Raw genomic sequence first — 20238 nt, 5'->3', positions numbered from 1 at the left:
TAACTATTCCGAAAGACTTCCGTGCCCTCTTCCTTTTCAATTTTTCCACTTCCAAACTCCTACCGAAAGACGAAGAAAAGAGACCACGGAACAAGATACAAAGAAGTTTCTTAAAACACCTTCTTTTCTAGGTTCTCAAGGCGTCCCCTTTAAGGAACCAGGCCCACCTCTTTCCCATTCACCTACTGGCTTTCCTTCCTGTCCGTCACTCTACCTTTAAGAATATTTCCTGTTTCTTCAACCCAACTTGCACACCTCCGCCCCCCGGCCCTCCTCATTGGGCCGCCCGATCCCCGTTCACTCCTTGGTTTCCTCTCCGCCTCCTCCCGCCCTCTAGCGTAGTGCAACGGCATTCTGTCTTCTTATTGGCTACCACGGCAGCGTTCCCGCAGCCTGATTGGCGAGTTGAGTGAAGAGGCGGGAACGCGGCGCGCCCAGGGTAGGCTGTTCGCTTGCTGAGCTGCGGCCGCGGGAGGGGCGGGGAGGGGCGGGGGGAGGGGGGCTGGGAAAGTTGAGGCCGCGCTGCCGCCGGGTCTCCGGCCTTGAGGGCTCGGGCTCGCAGCGGCTGCGGTGGCCGCAAAAAGAGGCAGCGGGGGCGGGGGGAGAGGAGGGCCTGGGCCCGCGCTCCCCCAGCCCCGGAGGAGCAGGCGGTGGCCGCGGACGGAGAGATTCGCCCAGACGGTCAGACACTCCTGCCTTCCCCTCCTGGGATCATGACCCAGGCGGGGGTCGCCGCCGTCGCCGCCGCCACCGCGGCCGAGACCGCGCAGCCGGCGGGTAAGTGACTGCGGGAGGGGGCCGCTGACAGCCGGGGCGGGGGGCGGGGGCCAGGGCTGCGGGGGCGGCTCCGGGGGGCGGCCCCGGGCTCAGCTCCACCCACCCCTTTCCTGCTCCCGGAGGCCAGGGCTGCGCTAAGTGCGCCTCCTTCCTGTGGACCCTTGCGTGCGGCACCTGGTGGGGTGCCAGCGCCCGCGGCGTGCGCACCCCTCATCTCCCGCCCGCCCTGCGTCCCCGGCTGCCAGGCCCGTGGGGGGCCCGCACTGCGTCCCAGCTCCTAGATGCGCGCGGGGCGAGAGGGGCCTCACGCTGCCCTGGGTGCATAAAGAGCTAGGCAGCCAGGTTCACACCAGATGGCCTTTGCCCGCCTCCTTCACCTTTTCCTGTCTTCTTCATTCCCCTTCTTTCCTTGCCCTCTGAATTTCTTTCGTACCCGTTCGTCAGACTCATGTGGCTTGCTTTTTCCCTCTCACCCCTCTGTCGAAGTGTTAGGCTTGTGTTTTCTTTTTAGAAGCCATTCTTTTGCTTTCTGAGTAGAAGCAGTGCAAGTGAATGACCAACTCTTCAAATCTACTTTCATGTATCCGGATGAAATATAAGATTCCTGGACTCTTGTTCGTGTTTACAATTTTGATAGTTGAATTCACCCCACTCGTTCTTGAAGCTTGTCCTCCCAACCCTCCTCGTTACATTGGGATATGGTCCTTCGCGTTTATTAACTTTATCTGGAAATAAGAGACTGCATAAACCAAAGTGCAGAATTTCAACTTCCGTTCTCGTAACATTTTTACCATCAAGTAGATACAGTAACCTAACACCACACAAAACAAGACAGTCGTGGCCAACTGTGTAGGCAAAGAAGACATTTCCTTACCTATAAACAACGTACAGATTTCTTGAATAAATCTTACGGTGAGTTACATGGATCCTGAAACATATTCCCAGGTTTGCTCTTTTGTAAAGAAAACCAAACAGGGAAACCTACCTTTTGAAGGATCAACAGGCTGTCCTACTCTCCATTCACCTTGATGACTTTTTTCTCTCCCATAGGACTCTTGTTTAACATAGTACAGAGTTGCTGTTTGGGATACATGTGTTGTTTCTCTTTAAGTACTCAAAGTATTTGTTACAAAAGAAGTAAAATACATTGTAATTGCACTTCTGAAAGCAGAAGTAGTGTAATGTATCCATGCAAGAATGAATGCTTAATCCTAAAGCAGTTTTGCTTTAGCCTAAGCCAAGCTTTTCCAACCCCCGTCCAAGGACGGCTTTTAATGCGGCCCAAGACAAGAAAACAAATTCGTAAACTTTGTTTTATTTTTTTTGAGACAGAATCTCACTCTGTCGCCCAGGCTGGAATGCAGTGGTGTTATCTCAGTTCACTGCAACCTCCGCCTCCTGGGTTCAAGCAATTTTCCTGCATCAGCCTCCTGAGTAGCTGGGATTACAGGTGCATGCCACCAGCCCAGCTAATTTTTATTTCTTTAAGTAGAGACAGGGTTTCTCCATGTTGGCCAGGCTGGTCTTGCACTCCTGACCTCAGGTGATCCGCCTGCCTCTGTTTCCGAAAGTGCTGGGATTACAGGCATGAGCCGCTGCGCCCGGCCTCAAATTTGTAAACTTTTTAAAACATTATGAGATTTTTGTGTGTGATATTTATTTACTTATTTATTTAAGCTCATCAGCTATCGTTAGTGTATTTGATGGGTGGCCCAAGACATTTCTTCTTCCTGTGTGCCCCAGGGAGGTCAAAAGATTGGACACTCCTGGTCTAAGCTAAAAGACTTAGGTGTACATAGGTATTGGGATCTCCCTGTATTTAGGAGTTTTGCAAAATCTGGATGCAGCCTAGAACATTCGCTGATATAAAAGGAGTGCATTGCAGGGATGTAAGAGCAGCTTAGAATTGAAGTACTTATCTTCTAGGTTAGTCGTCTATGGAACATTGTGGAAGTAAAATTCTAAGGTTGTAGACCTTACTTACACTCAATGAACCAGTCATGTATGAGAAATTGATGGGTACTTTTCCTATTTTCAGAGCTTAGCCTTGTCAACAAGGGAAAAGAAACACTAAGAAAACTGAGAATTTTTAACTCAGGTTAGAAGATAAGCTTCAACAGGTAATCAGCTCAAATTTGTTGCTTATAAACAGGGTCTTAAATCAAGCTTGAGCCTTAATCATATCTGTCATGCTTTACCTCTCTGTTCTCTAGTCCAGTAGTTCTCAATCCAGACTGTACATGAGCATCACCTTGTGTGTCTTTAAGTTTTAATGCCCAGGCCACTTCCCCCAGAAACTCTCTTATTTTTGATCTGGAGTAAAGCTCTGCCATGGGCATATTTTTTAAAGCTCTCCAGGTGATTCCGTTCAGTAGCCCTGGCTGAGAACTCCCATGAGACTACGTCCAAAAGCTAAGCTTGTGTTCTGGGCTTTTCTAAATCAGGCCTCACTCATGTGTCCAACTTTCCCCCCACTGCTTTTGCTACAGACGTTGACGTTGACCTTTCTCAGGATATGGACACCTTTCCTCTATTCCTCCCTACCACCAATAATAGTTCTAATTACACTTTTATGAAAGTTTTCTGGATAGCTTACTCTAGTTCTTAGTGATCGACCCCCTTTGAACTTCTGTGCTACATGGTTAAAAGATTCTCTTTAGGCTTACAGTATGTGGCAGTTTAAGTTCTATGTGTATGTGTTTCATTGTTCTCAAATGTTATGATAAGGAATATTTTATTTTTCATCTCTTTCACAGTGGTTTTCTTTAAGTTGGATTGGTTTGGTTTGGAACCCTTCTGACTCTTCCTGCAACCATAGTTTTAGGTTTGATTTCATCTTAGGTACGTTAGTAGCTTCATCTTACCTTAACTGGCATTGAATTCCTGTATAGACATCCGTTTTTTTCATATCTTCTCTTAATTTCGTTAGTAGATTATTTATCTTCCGTGGCCCCGTAACAGTTGTACTTGTTTCTGTGCTAGCACTTAGCACACTGCCATAAGTATGTGTTTATATGCCTTCCCCACCATACTACTAACCAGGGCCTCCATGTTGAGCAACTCCAGGGGGTACCATTCACATATTCTTGAATACCATTGCAACATGGCAGAAATAGAACTCCACTAACATAGGAACTGTGTTCTTTTTATCTTTGTATTTTTGGGACCTAACATTGCATTTGTGATTACTAGGCAGTTAATAAATGTTCTTAAATGAGTAAATGACTGCCATGTTATATATTATAAAAAGATAGCCATATACATCTTGAACGTAAGTTGATTTGGCATTAATTGATTTTGCTATTAAATATTTTTATGTCCTATACTCCTATTATAGATTTGTTAAAGGTTAGTAGAATCTAAGTGATTGTAGTTGTGACAGACCCCTTAAATATGTAATCTTCCTTCCAGTATGCACAGGCATATATGTGTCCTGAGTCTTTTACTCTGTGCTGTAAAGGTATACACTTATTATTCATAAAATATTTGTGGAACTCTTGCTAAGAGAAACGTGGTTAACTGTCCAATTGGATAATTTTTCTTTTTCTCATTAAAATTTCCATATGGGGACAATTGCACTACTTCAGAAGGCCAGATCTTTTAATTAGATCAGTAGGACATGATAAGTTGTTTCTATTAGTGTGCTAATACTGTGTTTTTAATTCAGTTCACCAAGTATTTATTGAGTATTTACCATGTGCCCAACACTGTTAGGTACTGAAGAGAATACAGAAATAGTAAATGGTGGACTCAGCTCATAAGAACTTTTTAGACTTATTAGGATTGTTTAAGGAACTCAATGGAGTATTCATTAGATTCTAAATTAAACATAAGTATGTAAAATCTATGATATAATGATTAATACAAAAAAAAGGAAAGACCAGATATTCTTTCAGCAGACATTTATTACTCAGTTACTGAGTGCTAATTGTTGAGGATACAAACATGAAATTTTTTTTCATGTTTGTATTCTCAGTAATATGAATAATATGAATTTTTTTCATATTTGTATTCTCAATAATTAGCACTCAGTAATGGAGTAATAAGTTTCTACCATTTATTATAGTCTGGTGGTGAAAACTAGTAAGTATATAGATTGTACTTCATGTTAAGACATTGTGGAGTATTAGGATGTTTGGGAGTATGAAGAAGGGTATTTAGTCTAACCTCTAAGGCAGGGGGGGTCCCCAAGTGGCCTGTTAGGAACCAGGCCGCACAGCAGGAGATGAGCTACCCTCCTGTCAGATCAGCGGCAGCATTAGATTATCATAGGAGTGCGAGCCCTATTCTGAACCACACATGCAAGGGATCTAGGTTGCATGTTCCTTATGATCATCTAATGCCTGAGATAGATGGAACAGTTTCATCCTGAAACCATCTGCTCCACTCCCTGTCCATGGAAAAATTGTCTTCCACGAAACCAGTCCCTGGTGCCAAAAAGGCTGGGACCGCTGCTCTAGGGGTCAGAGAAATCTTTAAAGAGGATAATGAAGAGTTCTCAGGAATTCCTTAAACAGCAGAAACCAAAGAGAAGGAGATAAGGAGAAGAAATTGTGGTGTCACCACTGTCTACCTCTGTGTCATTTGAGGGACCAATTTCTCTTTGGTTATAAACAATAGAGATTGAATTTGGCTAAGCAGCAAATGGATACTGGATAAACTCACAGAAAGAAAGGGAGATAGAATAATGAAGCCTTGGGAAGGCCAGGAAAACAGAAGCTCCCAGGATCACAAGGATCCATGGGGCTAACTCAGCCTCAGCAAGATATTCTCCTTGTGCAGGGAGTCTTATTAGTTAGCCCCATGCCCACCCCAGAGGTGAGCCCGTGTTTGATGGTCCTATCAGATTTCAGGAATGGGACAGAGAAGATCTCCGAAGGAAAGGCAGAATATTATTGTCAGAAGGCCAAAACAACAGATTTATTACAAAGTTCATCGGATTTGGCAGTGTGGAAGTCTTTTGTTGAGCTTGGTTTAAGCAGTTTTAGGAATAAAAGTCAGGTAACAGCTGGTTGAAGAGTGAATAGGAAGTGAGGAAGAGGGGGTAGTAAGTGTAAACAACTTGTTCAAGAAGGCTGGTGGTTGGGAGGAAGAATGGGGACACCTGTAGGGAGCTGCAAGATCAGGAGAAAAATCATTTTAGGTTTTTACATGGAAAAAGTTGAATAAGGATTTATTTTTATTTTTGTTGAGATGGGATCTCACTCTGTCTCCCAGGCTGGAGTGCAGTGGTGCGATCTTGGCTCACTGGAACGTTTGCCTCCTGGGCTCAAGCCATCCTCCTACCTCAGGCTCCTGATTAGCTGGGATTACAGGTTTGCAGCACCACACCTGGCTAATTTTTTGTATTTTTGGTAGAGATGGGGTTTTGCCTTGTTTCCCAGGCTGGTCTCAAACTCCTGAGCTCAAGTGATCCACCTCCCTTGGCCTCTCAAAGTGCTGGGATTACAGGTGTGAGCCACCGTGCCTGGCCCTGAATAAGGATATTTTTAATGGAAAGGCACTAAGAGAGAAGGAGGGATTAATAATATATGAGAGAAAAGGGACATTATGTAAGAAGTTTACTAAGTAGCGAGAGTGATAGAGTCCAGAGTATAGGTAGAGGGTTTAGTTTTGCTAGAAATATTAGGGAAGATTTTATATAGGAGGATAGACTTGCCCCGGACTTTAAAGGGTTGGTAGGATTTGGATAAACAGAGCAAAGTGGAAAGGTCATTTCAGTGGGAAAATAGCATGAATTTAGCACAAAGTGAAGTAGCTGATAAGGCGCACAGGGATAAACCTGTCTGAATTGAAGAGGAGGGAAGGGTAGATGGCATAATTAGCTAGAAAACCTGCTTTTATGTGTGTTGTACTAGGTGGAAGGGGGTAGGTGAGACCTGCCAGTGAAGAAGGTACAGTCATGAATGCCAAGACCTGGAGTTTGGATATGATGCCGTAGATTGTGGGAAATAGTACTGTAGAGTCTGCAGCAGGAGAGGACATGGTAAATATGGTGAACTGAAAAGACTGATGAGACATTGGGGTATAAAATCCATCAAATGGGAGAAAGGCTGAGGGCAATAACAAAGACTGCTTAAGGCCAGACGTGTAAAATGGGGCCTAATCTAAGGTGGTCATACAAAGGGGAAGAGATGAACATTATGAAAATAATTGATAGAATTTGGTGAGAAGATATGAAGATTATTTTTGGGTCTAGATCCATGTTAAACTTTTGGTGTCATTGATAAAATGGAGAACTTGGAAATAGATCTCTTAAGAGAAAAGGGAATTTAACACATTCCAAACAGACTTGTTAATTTGTTCAAAACGCAGTGTTCTGAAGAGAGCTTTGCCTAACCAAAGATTAGGGGCAAAGTCAGAGTTGAAAGGTAGCTTTCTTACAAAAGCATAAAAGCTTTTGCACAGAAGCAGTTTAAACCTTTGTAGGGAAAAAGCAAACCTGAAAAAGAGAAGAGATTGTTGGGCCTTGGAACTCAAAGGAGAAAGAAAAGTGTTCATGTTAGAGAAAGAGGATGCATAATTGGAGAGGAGAAAGACAACCTAGGAGAGAGAATTTCAAGAAAGAGAGAGATCAGCAGCCTCAAATCCTGCCAAGAGGAAAATGACCTATGATTGGTGAAAAATAGCCCCTGACCTCCAAGGAAGCAGCTTTGGTTGGCTGGAGCAGCCAGAAGGTTTAGGAGAGATTGGCCAAGTTGGAGAGGTGAGAAGTTTCACAGGAACATGAGGGGAGAAATAGACTTGTAGGCAGAAAAGGCAGTAAATTCTTGTTTAACATGAGGAAAATCCTTGCATTTTGGAAGGAGAGCTGGTTAAGAGAGAAAATAGTGCTAAAGTGGAAAGAATCAAATATAGTTTCCCTTTTCTCAGATCAAATAATTAACTTTAAGAAGTCCTGGAGGCCTGAAAGGATAGATTTATAGATTTATAGGATTTACGGTAAATGTAGAATCCAGTTAAGGAACTTGGACCAGATGACTTGACTTCTATCTTCTCAGTAAATTAAGGGGGAAATGGAAGAAAGTCAACTAACATGTGTTGAGCACCTGCTATGTACCAGGCACTTTGCTAGATCGGTAAAATGTATCATCATGTAAACTTGTAACAGTCCTCTGAGGAGTTGGTGAGACTCTCCCAGTTTTAAATGTGAGGATGCTGAGACTCTAAAGGGTACTTATTTCAAAACCAGATAGCCAGTACCTGCCAGCTTTGAGATGTGATCCCAAGTCTGACATCAAAGGCTATTCCTATTTACTGTACAATTTCATTCATTGATGTGAGGTGAAGGGTACATGGGGGCTTGACAGCATCTGTTTTTGTTTGTTTGTTTGTTTGTTTGAGACGGAGTCTCCCTCTGTTGCCCAGGCTTGAGTGCAGTGGCATGATCTCGGCTCACTGCAAGCTCCGCCTCCCAGGTTCACACCATTCTCCTGCCTCAGCCTCCCGAGTAGCTGGGACTACAGGCTCCCGCCACCACGCCCAGCTAATTTTCAGTAGAGACGGGGTTTCACCATGTTAACCAGGATGGTCTCAATCTCCTGACCTCGTGATCCACCCGCCTCAGCCTCCCAAAGTCCTGGGGTTACAGGCGTGAGCCACTGCACTCAGCCAGCATCTGTATTAATGACCGCAGTGGCTGTGCTTTGGAATCATTTCAGGAGTTTTGAAAAATTCTTGCACACCACCTCAGTCGCTCATTCCTTCATTCAACAAATACTTGTTGATTACCCACCATGTGCCTAGCATGATTCTAGGCACTTAGAGTACGTCGGTGAATGAAACACACTCAAATACCTGCCCTCAAGAACACTACATCCTATATACTGAACCAATCTCTGGAAACGAATTCTGGTAATTCTGATGAGTATTCAGTTTTCAGAACCACTGCTCTAGGAGTAATTGATGAGAGACAGACTAGGTTTGCTAAGTGTGAATTCAAAATGGGCCTTCTGGCCAGGTGCAGTGGCTCATGCCTATAATCCCAGCACTTAGGGAGGCCAAGGTGGGGGGATCACGAGGTCAGGAGTTCGAGACCAGTCTGGCCAACATGGGGAAACCCCATCTCTACTAAAGATACAAAAAATTAGCCGGGCGTGGTGGCGAGTGCCTGTAATCCCAGCTACTAGGGAGGCTGAGGTAGGAGAATCACTTTAACCCAGGAGGTGGAGGTTGCATAGAGCCAAGATCGTGCCATTGCACTCCAGCTTGGGCAACAGGGTGAGACCCCGTCTCAAAAAAAAAAAAAAGTGGGGGTCTTCCCTGCAGATGGCACTCAGGGCCATTCAGTAACAGAGGAGAAAACATTACTGGTAGGTGATCATATATCAAGGGACTAGCATAAGACCAAGGAGTTAAACTTTGAATTAGCTGACCCTGGAATCAGTTTTACAGTTATACTACAAAGCAAGCTTGTTAATGATTATAATAATATTTTACATTTGTATAAATTTAGCTATACTAGTTTCAGAAGACCATTGTTCATTCAATAAGCATTTGAGTTACACATTGTGCATGTATTGTGCTAAGCCCTTGGGATAAAAGGACAAAGTTGTTCCTGCCTTAAAGGACCTTGGATGTGTATGATGTCAGTTGATCCTTAAAAGAACTATGAGGAGTGGAGTTAGCATTCTGGAACCAATTTATATGGTTATTAGAGTTGAGGAAATTAGTAAAAGTAATTGTAGACATTGGGAGCCAGATTTCTCACTGTCAGAAAGATATTACAAATAAGCAGGGGGGAAGACTATACTGAGCCCTGTGGTGCTAGATTAGAATCAGAGATGTAAGTATGAACTCATGCTTATTTTAATATAAATACAGATAGATACAGAGGCAGATGTAGATCTGTGTCTATACATGGGTTAATAGACATAGATTTATTTAATAGCTCTGTCTGCTGAGAAGGCCTGGAAGCAGTGACACCCCAGTAGCAATGAGGACAGGCAGCACCTGGATCTTGGTTTCTAAATTCCATTCTCCAATGAAAGGGAGAAAAATTCCTTGGATGGAAAGCTGATTCTAAGAGTGGGGCAGGGGAAACACAAGATGAGCCTGGAGTATCTTGTAGTACCAAAAAGTAAGGAAGTACTAGAAAGGGTGTGTGTGTGTGTGTGTGCACACGTGTGTGTATATGTGTGTGTGTGACTGTGTGTGTAAAGGGCACAACAGCTAATCCAAAAGAGCACCCAATGGCCAATGTGTGGACAATTTGAACAACATATTAACTCTAGCATTGAATTGTGATCTGAAGAATAAAATAAATCTCCATGAGTCCATACTGATATAAGTAAATTACTGAATAAATAAATAGGGGAGAAGTGACAAATATTCCTTGCAGAATAATTCTAAATACATAATCCTTTTTCCAAGAGGTAGAGATTAACTCTCCTCGCTTTGAGTGTGGGCTAGACTTAGTATTCACTTCCAAAATATAAAGAACAAAAAGGGGAAAATAGTAATATAGAAATGAATACTTGAATAGTGTTAACAGGAAATTTGAGGAAAAGAGTACTTCTTTTCACAACTTCTTCGGTATGATCTGAGTAGATAAATACAAGCATATTTCATTTGTATAATGAAAAAAATCCAGTTAAGTAGCAAATAAAAAGAATAAGAAAGTAGGAAAATAAGAATTACTGTGATTATTGTTGAGAAGCTGGGAAAGATGTCATGTATAGATCACAAGCACTGAGGAGGGGATGAGGCAGAGCAAGATGGCTGAATAGAACCCTCCAGCAATTGCCCCCATGCTGCAGAACTACTATCCACATAAGAACCAAATATCAGGTGGCCAGGCACAGTGCCTTACACCTGTAATACTGGCATGTTGGGAGGTGGAAGTGGAGGATTGCTTGAGGCCAGGAGTTTGAGACCAGTTTGCTCAACATAGTGAGACCCTGTCTGTACAAAGAAAACAAAATCAGGTGAGTGATCACAGTACCTAGTTTTAGCATCATATCAAGGAAGGAGACACTGAAGATGGTAGGAAAGACATCCTTGAATTGCCTACACCACCCTTCCCCTCTTCCCCAGCCATGCAGAGAGAATCTCTGTGCTTGGGGGACGGAGAGCAAAGTGATTGTGCAACTTTGCATTGGAATTCAGTGCTGCTCTGTCACAGTGGAAAGCAACACAGGGCAGAATTCAGCTGATGCCCACAGAGGGAGCATTTAGACCAGCCCTTGCCAGAGGGGAATCTTCCATCCTATCAGTTGGAACATGAGTTCCAGCTAGCCCCACCACTGAGGGCTAAAGTGCTCTGGAGTTCTAAATGAACTTGAAAGGCCACAAGGCCTGCAATTCCTGTGCAAGTCCTAGTGCTGCACTGGGCTTGGAGCCACTGGACTTGGGGTGCACACGACCTAGTGAAATACTAGCTGGAGTGGCCAAAGGAGTGCTTGCATCACCACTCCTCCAACTCCAGACATCACAGCTTGCAGCTCCAGGAGAAGAGGGAAAAGTAAAGAGGATTTTTTTTCTTGCAACTTGGATCCCAGCTCAGCTACAGTAAAATAAAGCCCCCATTCTAGACCATAGCTTCTGGATGACATTTCTAGACCCACCCTGGGCCAGAAGGGAACCCACTGCCCTAAAGAGAAGGGTACACTCCTAGCAGAATTCACCACCTGCTGACCAAAGAGCCGTTGGGTTTCGAATAAACATCAGCAGTAGCCAGGCAGTAGTTGCCATGGGCCCTGGGCAAGAACGAAAACTGTGCTCATTTCAGGTGTGACCCAGCACAATTCTCATCTGTGGTGGCCATCAGGAGAGACTCCTGCTTGAGAAAAGGAGAGGGAAGAATAAAGAGGACTTTGTTTTATAACTCAGGTACCAGCTCAGCCACAATAAAATAAAGCACCAAGTAGACTCCTAAAGATTCCAGGCTTTGGCTCCTGGAGTGCATTTCTAGACCCCCCACTGGGCCAGAATGGAACCCACGACCCTGAAGGGAGAGACCCAGTCCTGGCAGGATTCATCATCTGCTGACTAAAGAGCCCCTGGGCTTGAATAAACATCAGTGATAGTCAGGAGATAGTTGCCACAGGCCTTGGGCGAAACCCAATACTGTGCTGGCTTCAGGTGTGTCCCAGCAGTCTCAGTGGGTTTATCCAAAGGAGCATTGCATGACTCCACCCCCAACTCCAGGCAGCTCAGCATGAAGAAAGAGACTCCATTTGCTTGGGGGATAATAAGGGAAGAGAACAAGAGACTCTGCTTGATACATTAGGGAATTCTGGATCTTACTCAAGACCGCTAAAGTGGTACCTCTGCAAAAGACACAGCATTACTGGACTTGGGAGTGCCCCCTAATGCACATATGGTTGCAGTGACCAAAGACTTAGATTACAACACTTAATTCTTGTTGAATACTTAGAAAGCCTTCTCAAGAAGGATGGGTACAAACAAGCCAGACAAAACAAACTGGAATAAATTCCTAACTTTTCGGTGCACAGACATTGACAAACATCCACAAGCATCAAGGCCATCCAGGAAAACATGACCTCACTGAATGAACTAAATAAGACACCAGTGACCAATTCCAGAGTGGCAGAGATATGTGACTTTTGAGACAGAGAATTCAAAATAGCTGTTTTGAGGAAGCTTAACAAAATCCAAGATAACACAGAGAAAAAATTCAGAATCCTATCTATAAATTTAATGAAGAGATTAAAATAATTAAAAAGAATCAAGCAGAAATTCTGGAGCTGAAAAATTCAATAGACAAACTAAAGAATGCATCAGTCTCTCAACAGTAGAATGGATCAAGGAGAAGAAAGAATGAACGAGCTTGAAGACAGGCTATATGAAAATACTCAGAGGAGGCAAAAGAAAAAAAATATGAAGCATGCCCACAGGATTTAGAAAATAGCTTCAAAAGGGGAAATCTAAGAGTTATTGGTCTTAAAGAGGAAGTGGAGAGAGAGATTGAGGTAGAAAGTTTATTCAAAGAGATAATATTGGAGAACTTTCCAAACCTAGAGAAAGATATCAGTATTCAAGTCCAAGGAGGTTATAGACCACCAAGAAAAATTAACTCAAAGAAGACTATCTCAAGACATGTAATAATCACACTCCCAAAGGTCAAGGATAAAAAAGGATCCTAAAAGCAGCAAGGAAAAGGAAAAAAAATGACATATAAAGCATTTCCAATATGTTTGGCCGCAGATTTCTCAGTGGAAACCTTACAGACCAGGAGAGAGTCAGATGACATATTTAAAATGCTGAAAGAAAAAGACTTTTATCCTAGAATATTATATCCAGTGTAAATACACTTCAAATATCAAGAGGAAAAAAAGACTTTCCCAGACAAACAAAAGATGAGGGATTTTGTCAACACCAGACCTGTCCTACAGAAATGCTGAAGGGAGTTCTTCAACTTGAAAGAAAAAGATGTTAACAAGTAATAAAAAATTGTCTGAAGGTACGTGGTAACAGTAAATACATAGACAAATACAGAATATTTTAACACTGTAATTCTAGTGTATAAGATACTCATGTCTTGAATAGGAAGACTAAAAGACAAATCTATCAAAAATAATAACTACAACATTTTAAGACAGTGTAATAAGATATAAGTAGAAACATCAGAAGGTTAAAAAGCAGGGGATGGGCTGGGCACGGTGGCTCACGCCTTTAATCACAGCACTTTGGGAGGCCAAGGTGGGCAAATCACGAGGTCAAGAGATCAAGACCATCCTGGCCAACATGGTGAAACCTCATCTCTACTAAAAATATAAAAATCAGCTGGGCATGGTGGTGCGTGCCTGTAGTCCCGGCTACTTGGGCGGCTGAAGCAGGAGAATTGCTTGAATCTGGGAGGTGGAGGTTGCAGTGAGCTGAGATTGCACCACTGTACTCCAGCCTGGCGACAGAGCGAGACTCCATCTCAAAAAAAAAAAAAAAAAAAAGCAGGGGATAAAATTTAAGTGTAGAGTTTTGTATTTGATGTAAAAAAATGATTGAGATTTTCTGTTTACTCTTATGTTCATGAAGTAAACTATAGTTTTAAAAACTAGATAATAGTTTTTACAGATAAAAGCTAGATAATAGTTTTTACAGATAAAAGCTAGATAATAGTTTTTACAGATAAAAGCTAGATAATAGTTTTTACAGATAAAAGCTAGATAATAGTTTTTACAGATAAAAGCTAGATAATAGTTTTTACAGATAAAAACTAGAGTTTTTATCAGTTTTCTCTTGGCTTGTTTGTTTTTACAATCAGAGTTAGATTGTCATTAGTTTAAAATAATGGGTTATAAGGTGTTATTTGCAAGCCTCATGGTAACCTCAGGTCAGAAAAATACAATAAATACGCAACATGTATAAAGCAAGAAATTAAAACATACCACCAGAGAAAAACACTGACATGAGAAGGAAGAGAAGACCATAAAACAACCAGAAAACAAATAACAAAATGGCAGGAGTAAGTTTTTACCTATCAATAATAATATTGAATGTAAATGAGCTAAATGCTCCAATCCAAAGACATAGAGTGGCTGAATGGATTAAAAAGGAAAAAAAAAAAAGCCCAATGATCTGTTGCCTACAACAAACACACTTCTCTTATGAAGACGCACAGACACACATAGACTGAAAATAAGGGGATGGAAAAGATATAGCATGCAAATGGAAACCAAAATAAGAGCAAGAGTAGTTATATCAAATAAAATAGATTTCAAGACAAAAACTATAAAAAAAGACAAAGAACATCATTATATAATTTTAAAGGGAACATTTCAGCAAGAGGATATAACAACTGTAAATATATATGCACCCAATAGAGGAGCACCTAGATATATAAAGCAAATATTACTATATCAAAGAGAGATAGACCCCAATACAATAATAGTTGGAGACTTCAACACTTCACTTTCAGCATTGGACAGATTATTCAGACAGAAAATCAACAAACATTAGACTTATTTGCACTATTGACCAAATGGACTTAAGAGATATTTACAGAATATTTCATCCAACAGCTGCAGAATGTACATTTTTCTCCTCAGCACATGGATGGATCATTCTCAAGGATAGATCCTATGTTAGGCCACAAAGCAAGTGGTGTTTTTTTGTTTGTTTGTTTGTTTTTTTGTTTTGTTTGCAAGACAGGGTCTCACTCTGTCACCCAAGCTGAAGTGCAGTGGCACGATCATGGCTCACTGCAACCTCAACTTTCCAGGCTCAAGTGATTCTCCCACCTCAGTCTCTGCAGTAGTTGGGACTACAGGCACATGCCACCTTATCTGGATAATTTTTTCTATTTTTTTGTAGAGATAGGCTCTCACTATTTTGCCTAGGCTAGTCTTGAACTCCTAGGCTCAAGCAGTCCTCCCACTTCTGCCTACCAAAGTGATGGGATTACAGGTGTGAGCCACTGTGCCTAGACAAAGTCTTAAAACATTTTTAGCTGGGCTTCCCTGGTGGCTCATGCCTGTAATCCCAGGACTTTGGGAGGCCGAGGCGGGTGGATCACAAGGTCAAGAGTTCAAGACCAGCCTGGCCAACATGGTGAAACCCCGTCTCTACTAAAAATACAAAAATTAGCTGGGTATGGTGCCAGGTGCCTGTAATCCTAGCTACTAGGTAGGCTGAGGCAGAAGAATTGCTTGAACCCAGGAGGCAGAGGTTGCAGTGAACTGAGATTGTGCCACTCCAGGCTGGGTGACACAGCGAGACTCTGTCTCAAAAAAAAAAAAAAAAGAACTTTCTTTGTTGATAATGTTCTGTACCTCGATGGGGTTGGGTCATACAGTTGTGTGCATTCATCAAAACCCATTGAATATTATACGTAAGATTTATGCAATTTATTATATGTAAGGTTTATCTCAAGGAAAAAGGTTTTGAAAAATGTGATTTTGATGCAGGTGATCTGAGCACCACACTTGAAAACTACTGGGTTTGACTAACTTCAGGAATAGTTCTTCCATAAAAGCATAATAATTCAGAGATTACTAATGTAATCCTTTGGCATTCAAAAACTAATGGAGCCAAAATATTAATGGAGCCAGGTGCAGTGGCTCTAAGCACTTTGGAAGACTGAGGCGGGAGGATCGCTTGAGGCCAGGAGTTAGAGAGAGAGAGAGAGAGAGAGAGAGAGAGAGAGAGAGAGAGACCAGCCTGGACAGCATAGTGAGATCCCATCTCTACAAAAAATTAGCTGGGAATAGTGGTGTGTGCCTGTATTCCTAGCTGCTTAGGAGGCTGAGGTGGGAGGATCACCAGAGTTTGAGAGCCAGGAGTTTGAGGCTGCAGTGAGCTGTGATCACACCACTGCACACCAGCCTGGATGACAAAGCAAAATCCTGTCTCTAAAAACATTTTTAAAAATTAAAAAAATTTTTAATGACACTTTAAATATTTTAAGGCATATATTTGTAGTTATGTAAATATTAAAAATGTAATTTCTTTATTAATAAGCTAATTATTAAGTGGACAGGGATTTATGAAAATATTGTATAGTTCCTTTCCAATAGATGCTCTTTTTTTTTTAGCATCAGGAATGCAATTTTAGTAGCATGAAAATTGTATCTATAAATAATTTTACATTGAGATGGATATTCATAATGGCATTTGGTAAACGGGATGATTTTGATTTACAGTTGTCTTCCTCTTTCAGTTAAATTCCTGGCTTTCACCTGAGTGCAGAGAATGTTTACTTATGTGATAGACCCTTAGTGTCATTGACTTTAAGATTTTAGATATTGGTTATTATGGACTGAGCACAGAAAAAAAAATACTCTAGATGTTTAGACAACTAGAACTTTTACTTTATGTACCTTAATTATATGTGAAATTATCTGCAGACTTTCAAAAGGGCTGCAGGGGAAAGGCTGGAACTAGGGTATTGGTCAGATGCTTGAACTTTCACCAATTAAAGATAACTGCCTGTGTTTCCAGCTTTTTCCTATCAGAATCACCTGGGGCACTTATTAAAATTCAGATCCCTCTCTTGAAGTTTCTAAAACTTTTTCTGTACCTAAAAAACCAAAAACAAAAAAGAAAGAGAGAAAGGAAGGGAGCGAGGGAGGAAGGGAGGGAGAAGGGAAGGGAAGGAGGGGGAGAGTAAGGGAGGGGAGGGGAGGGGAGGGGAGGGGAGAAGATCACCCAAGGAGGTTGTTGAAAGTGCAAATTCCTGGGCCCTACCCAGACCTCTCATTTGTCATGTTTGGAATGAAGCCCCCAAATTTACATTTTTAAAGAACACATGCAATGCAAAGGTCTGAGGGCTGTCTTCCTAGTGCCTTAGGGGAAGGTCCCTATGTAAGTTTTCAGGCACTCTTAGAGAAGTAGGAGGTAGGAAATTGAAGGAAAGATAATTTTAGAATTGAGGACAGAAGTTAGGGTAAGACCCAAGTGGAGGACTTTGAGTAACCAGCAGCTAGTGAGGACCTAAGGTACAATGAGCATGCGTAAGAGAAAACAGAGAATCCCCTCTTGGGGACCATCCATTGGCTGTAAGACTACCATCTTTGTGGGGGTGGAGCATTGGTAACCAATAGGAAAGTGACTTTTGAGAGCAACTGCATTGATTTGCTTTCAAGTGTGGGGAGAATTCAGGATCATCCTTCGTGGCACTAAAAATCTGCTTGCATGCCCTAGGTTGTCAGCCCTTGCCTTACGCGGTGCTAATGGACACCTAGCAACTATAAACATTCATTGATTTTTCTCTTGTGTAGTAAGAAGAAAGCATAACCCATAGACCATCTTCTGGCAGAAGATGATACATTTGGATCAGAAACGGGAGGCATTGGAAGCCAGGAATCAAAAGTGAAGAAACTCTGCAAGCCCTTAGGTGAGAAGGTCACAGGGATTATTCATTTACTTATTTAATTACATGTTCCCCACCATCACCATATGTTTACCTAATGTGAGCTCATTGCTTTTAGGCTGATAGGTACTTCACAAATGGTAGGGAAAAAAGGTGGAATAGGAATAAGCTGCTGGACATGGGTCTTGATGACACATTTCTCGACAGGCTGCTTCAGTCAGTGCTTTCTGTCATCCCCTTCCTGCATTCATGTCTACTTATTTCCCAGGACCCTTCTCCCTCCTCCCTAGGGCTAAAGTTAACCTGAAATATCTCACTAACATTTAAAGCTAACATTTATTAAATCCTTATTACTACTAGGTAACGTGGTCTTGTGCTGTCCCCGCAAAATTTCATTCCCTGCTCGGAACAATCCAATAATGTAATACTGTTATTATGATTCACGGTGTAGATGAAGCATCTGAGATTCTGAGGGTCATGTAACTTGCCCAAGACCTGACAGCTAGCAAGTGGCAGAAACAGATTTTAAACTCATGCTTTCTGACTTCAGACTTCATACTTGCTACTTTTTCTCTCTCTTGGAGAAAAAAATGGGAAACCACACTTGCACCTCCTCCAGTGTACCACAGCAGGTATCCCAACTTGGTAGACTCATTTTGAAAGGTTGTTGATATAGTTTGGCTGTGTCGCCATCCAAATCTCATCTTGAATTATGGTTCCTGTAATCCCATGTGTCATGGGAGGGGCCCAAGTGGGAGGTAATTGAATCATGGGGGCCGTTACCCTCATGCTGTTCTTGTGATAGTGAGTGAGTTCTCATGGGATGATGGTTTTATAAGGGGCTTTCCTCACTTTGCTCGCCACTTCTCCTTCCCGCCGCCATGTAAAGGATGTGTTTGCTTCCCCTTCCACCATGATTGTAAGTTTCCTGAGGCCTCCCCAGCCCTGAAGAACTGTGAGTCAGTGAAACTTCTTTCCTTTGTAAATTACCTAGTCTTGAGCATTTCTTCATAGCAGCGTGACAATGGACTAACACAGTAAATTGGTGCTGGGAGTGGGGCACTGCTATAAGGATACCTGAAAATGTGAAAGCAACTTTGGAACTGGGTAACAGGCAGAGGTTGGAACAGTTTGGAGGGCTCAGATTAGAAGACAGGAAAATGTGGGAAAGTTTGGAACTTTGTAGAGACTTGGAGGGCTCAGAAGAAGACAGGCAGTTGTGAGAAAGTTTGGAACTTCCTGGAGACTTGTTGAATGATTTTGACCAAAATGCTGATAGTGATGTGGACAATGAAGTCCAGGCTGAGGTGGTCTCCGATGGAGATTAGGAACTTCTTGGAGACTAGAGCAAAGGTGACTCTTGCTATGCTCTAGCGAAGAGACTGGAAGCATTTTGCCCTGCCCTAGAGCTGTGGAACTTTGAACTTGAGAGAGATAATTTAGGTTATCCGGTGGAAGAAATTTCTAAGCAGCAAAACGTTCAAGAGGTGACAGAGCACCATGATTGTAAGTTTCCAGAGGCATTCTCCAGCACTGTGGAGCTGTGACTCAATTAAACCTCTTTCCTTTAAAAATTACCCAGTCTCATGTATTTCTTTATAGCAGCATGAGAACGGACTAATACAGTTGTCAATCTCTGGGATATAAAAGCATCACAGCTTTCATTATGAAATTTTTGAAAGTCAGAGAAGAGAATGAAATCACCAAAATATCACTATCCTTACTTAACTATGATTAATATATTAATGTATTTGCTTTCTGGCCTTTTCCATATATGTATATATTTTCCAATAGTGCATGTATTATTTAGTAGCCTGATAATTGAAATATATATAGAATTTTCATACCCAGATTTTAATGACAGTCAAATGATAATATGAGACTTCTAGCAGTTTGAAGTTAACGCCCAACAAATGAGTGAATGAATGAATGCTTGCTTTCATGTATGGAATATTACATGTTTGTGCTCTTGTCACATTTGTTTTTTTTGTGTTCAGAGTAGGGAACCATTGTTTTAGTTTAAATTCTGTATAACACTTCACATGAACAAATAGCATACTCTCCCAGCTCAACTATGTTCTACCTATCTTTCCAGCTCTTGCTCAAATTCACGTCCCCTTTAAGCTTTTCTTGATTTCCAAGCCTGCAGTGATCTTTTTCTACTCAAATTTTCTCAAGCAGTTTCTGGCTATACCTCACATTTGATATTCACCATTTTCTACATTTGCTAATTATAGTACTTTTATGCTATTTTCTTATACTTCTTTCTATCTGCAACACCTAATCCAATGCTTTTCAATGTCAATTTTATTTTTTAGCATTTTAATATTCAAATCAAATTGCTATTGACCAATTTTTGTAAGATTCTAGAATGACTAAGCTTTCTGGTGTGTCTTTCTATCCTTCTGTAGGTTCCTATTACTGTAACCATGCCAGAAATGACAGAGAATGAGACGCCTACAAAAAAGCAGCACAGGTATGTATCCACAGCCCCAATATAATATGCTTTGGGCAGATAAGAAGCAGAATTAGTTCCTATTTTGCTACATAGGTAGTCCTTAGAGAACTTTTATTTAGATACCTAGGAAATTATTACTCTCCAAAAATATTTGTAGATAAATACAGATTTACTGAAAAAGGTATATGGTTAAAAATTATCTGTCCTGGCCGGGTGTGGTGGCTCACGCCTG

General features: G+C 41.8%; 1 protein-coding gene across 9 annotated transcripts in view; it reads left to right on the top strand.

The window, feature by feature from the left end:
* The first annotated feature begins 479 nt into the window (after positions 1-479).
* USF3 (upstream transcription factor family member 3) overlaps positions 480-20238 on the top strand; it is a 41003-nt gene continuing 21244 nt past the window's right edge. For 2 of the 9 annotated variants that reach the window (XM_063807009.1, XM_016941669.4), the window contains exons 1-3: positions 480-777; positions 17457-17572; positions 19960-20024. In XM_063807009.1, coding sequence (XP_063663079.1) covers positions 19997-20024 — 28 coding nt within the window. In that variant the 5' untranslated portion in view covers positions 480-777; positions 17457-17572; positions 19960-19996. Of the gene's footprint in view, positions 778-2814; positions 2898-17456; positions 17573-19959; positions 20025-20238 lie in introns of those variants that run through there. The other 7 variants (XM_063807010.1, XM_016941672.4, XM_054680904.2 and 4 more) reach the window with 4 other exon arrangements.

The sequence above is a fragment of the Pan troglodytes genome, chromosome 2 (genome assembly GCF_028858775.2).
Source record: "Pan troglodytes isolate AG18354 chromosome 2, NHGRI_mPanTro3-v2.0_pri, whole genome shotgun sequence".
Taxonomy (NCBI): Eukaryota; Metazoa; Chordata; class Mammalia; order Primates; family Hominidae; genus Pan; species Pan troglodytes.
Note: the sequence above shows the minus strand (reverse complement) of the source record. Positions and strands in the feature narration are given on the sequence as shown.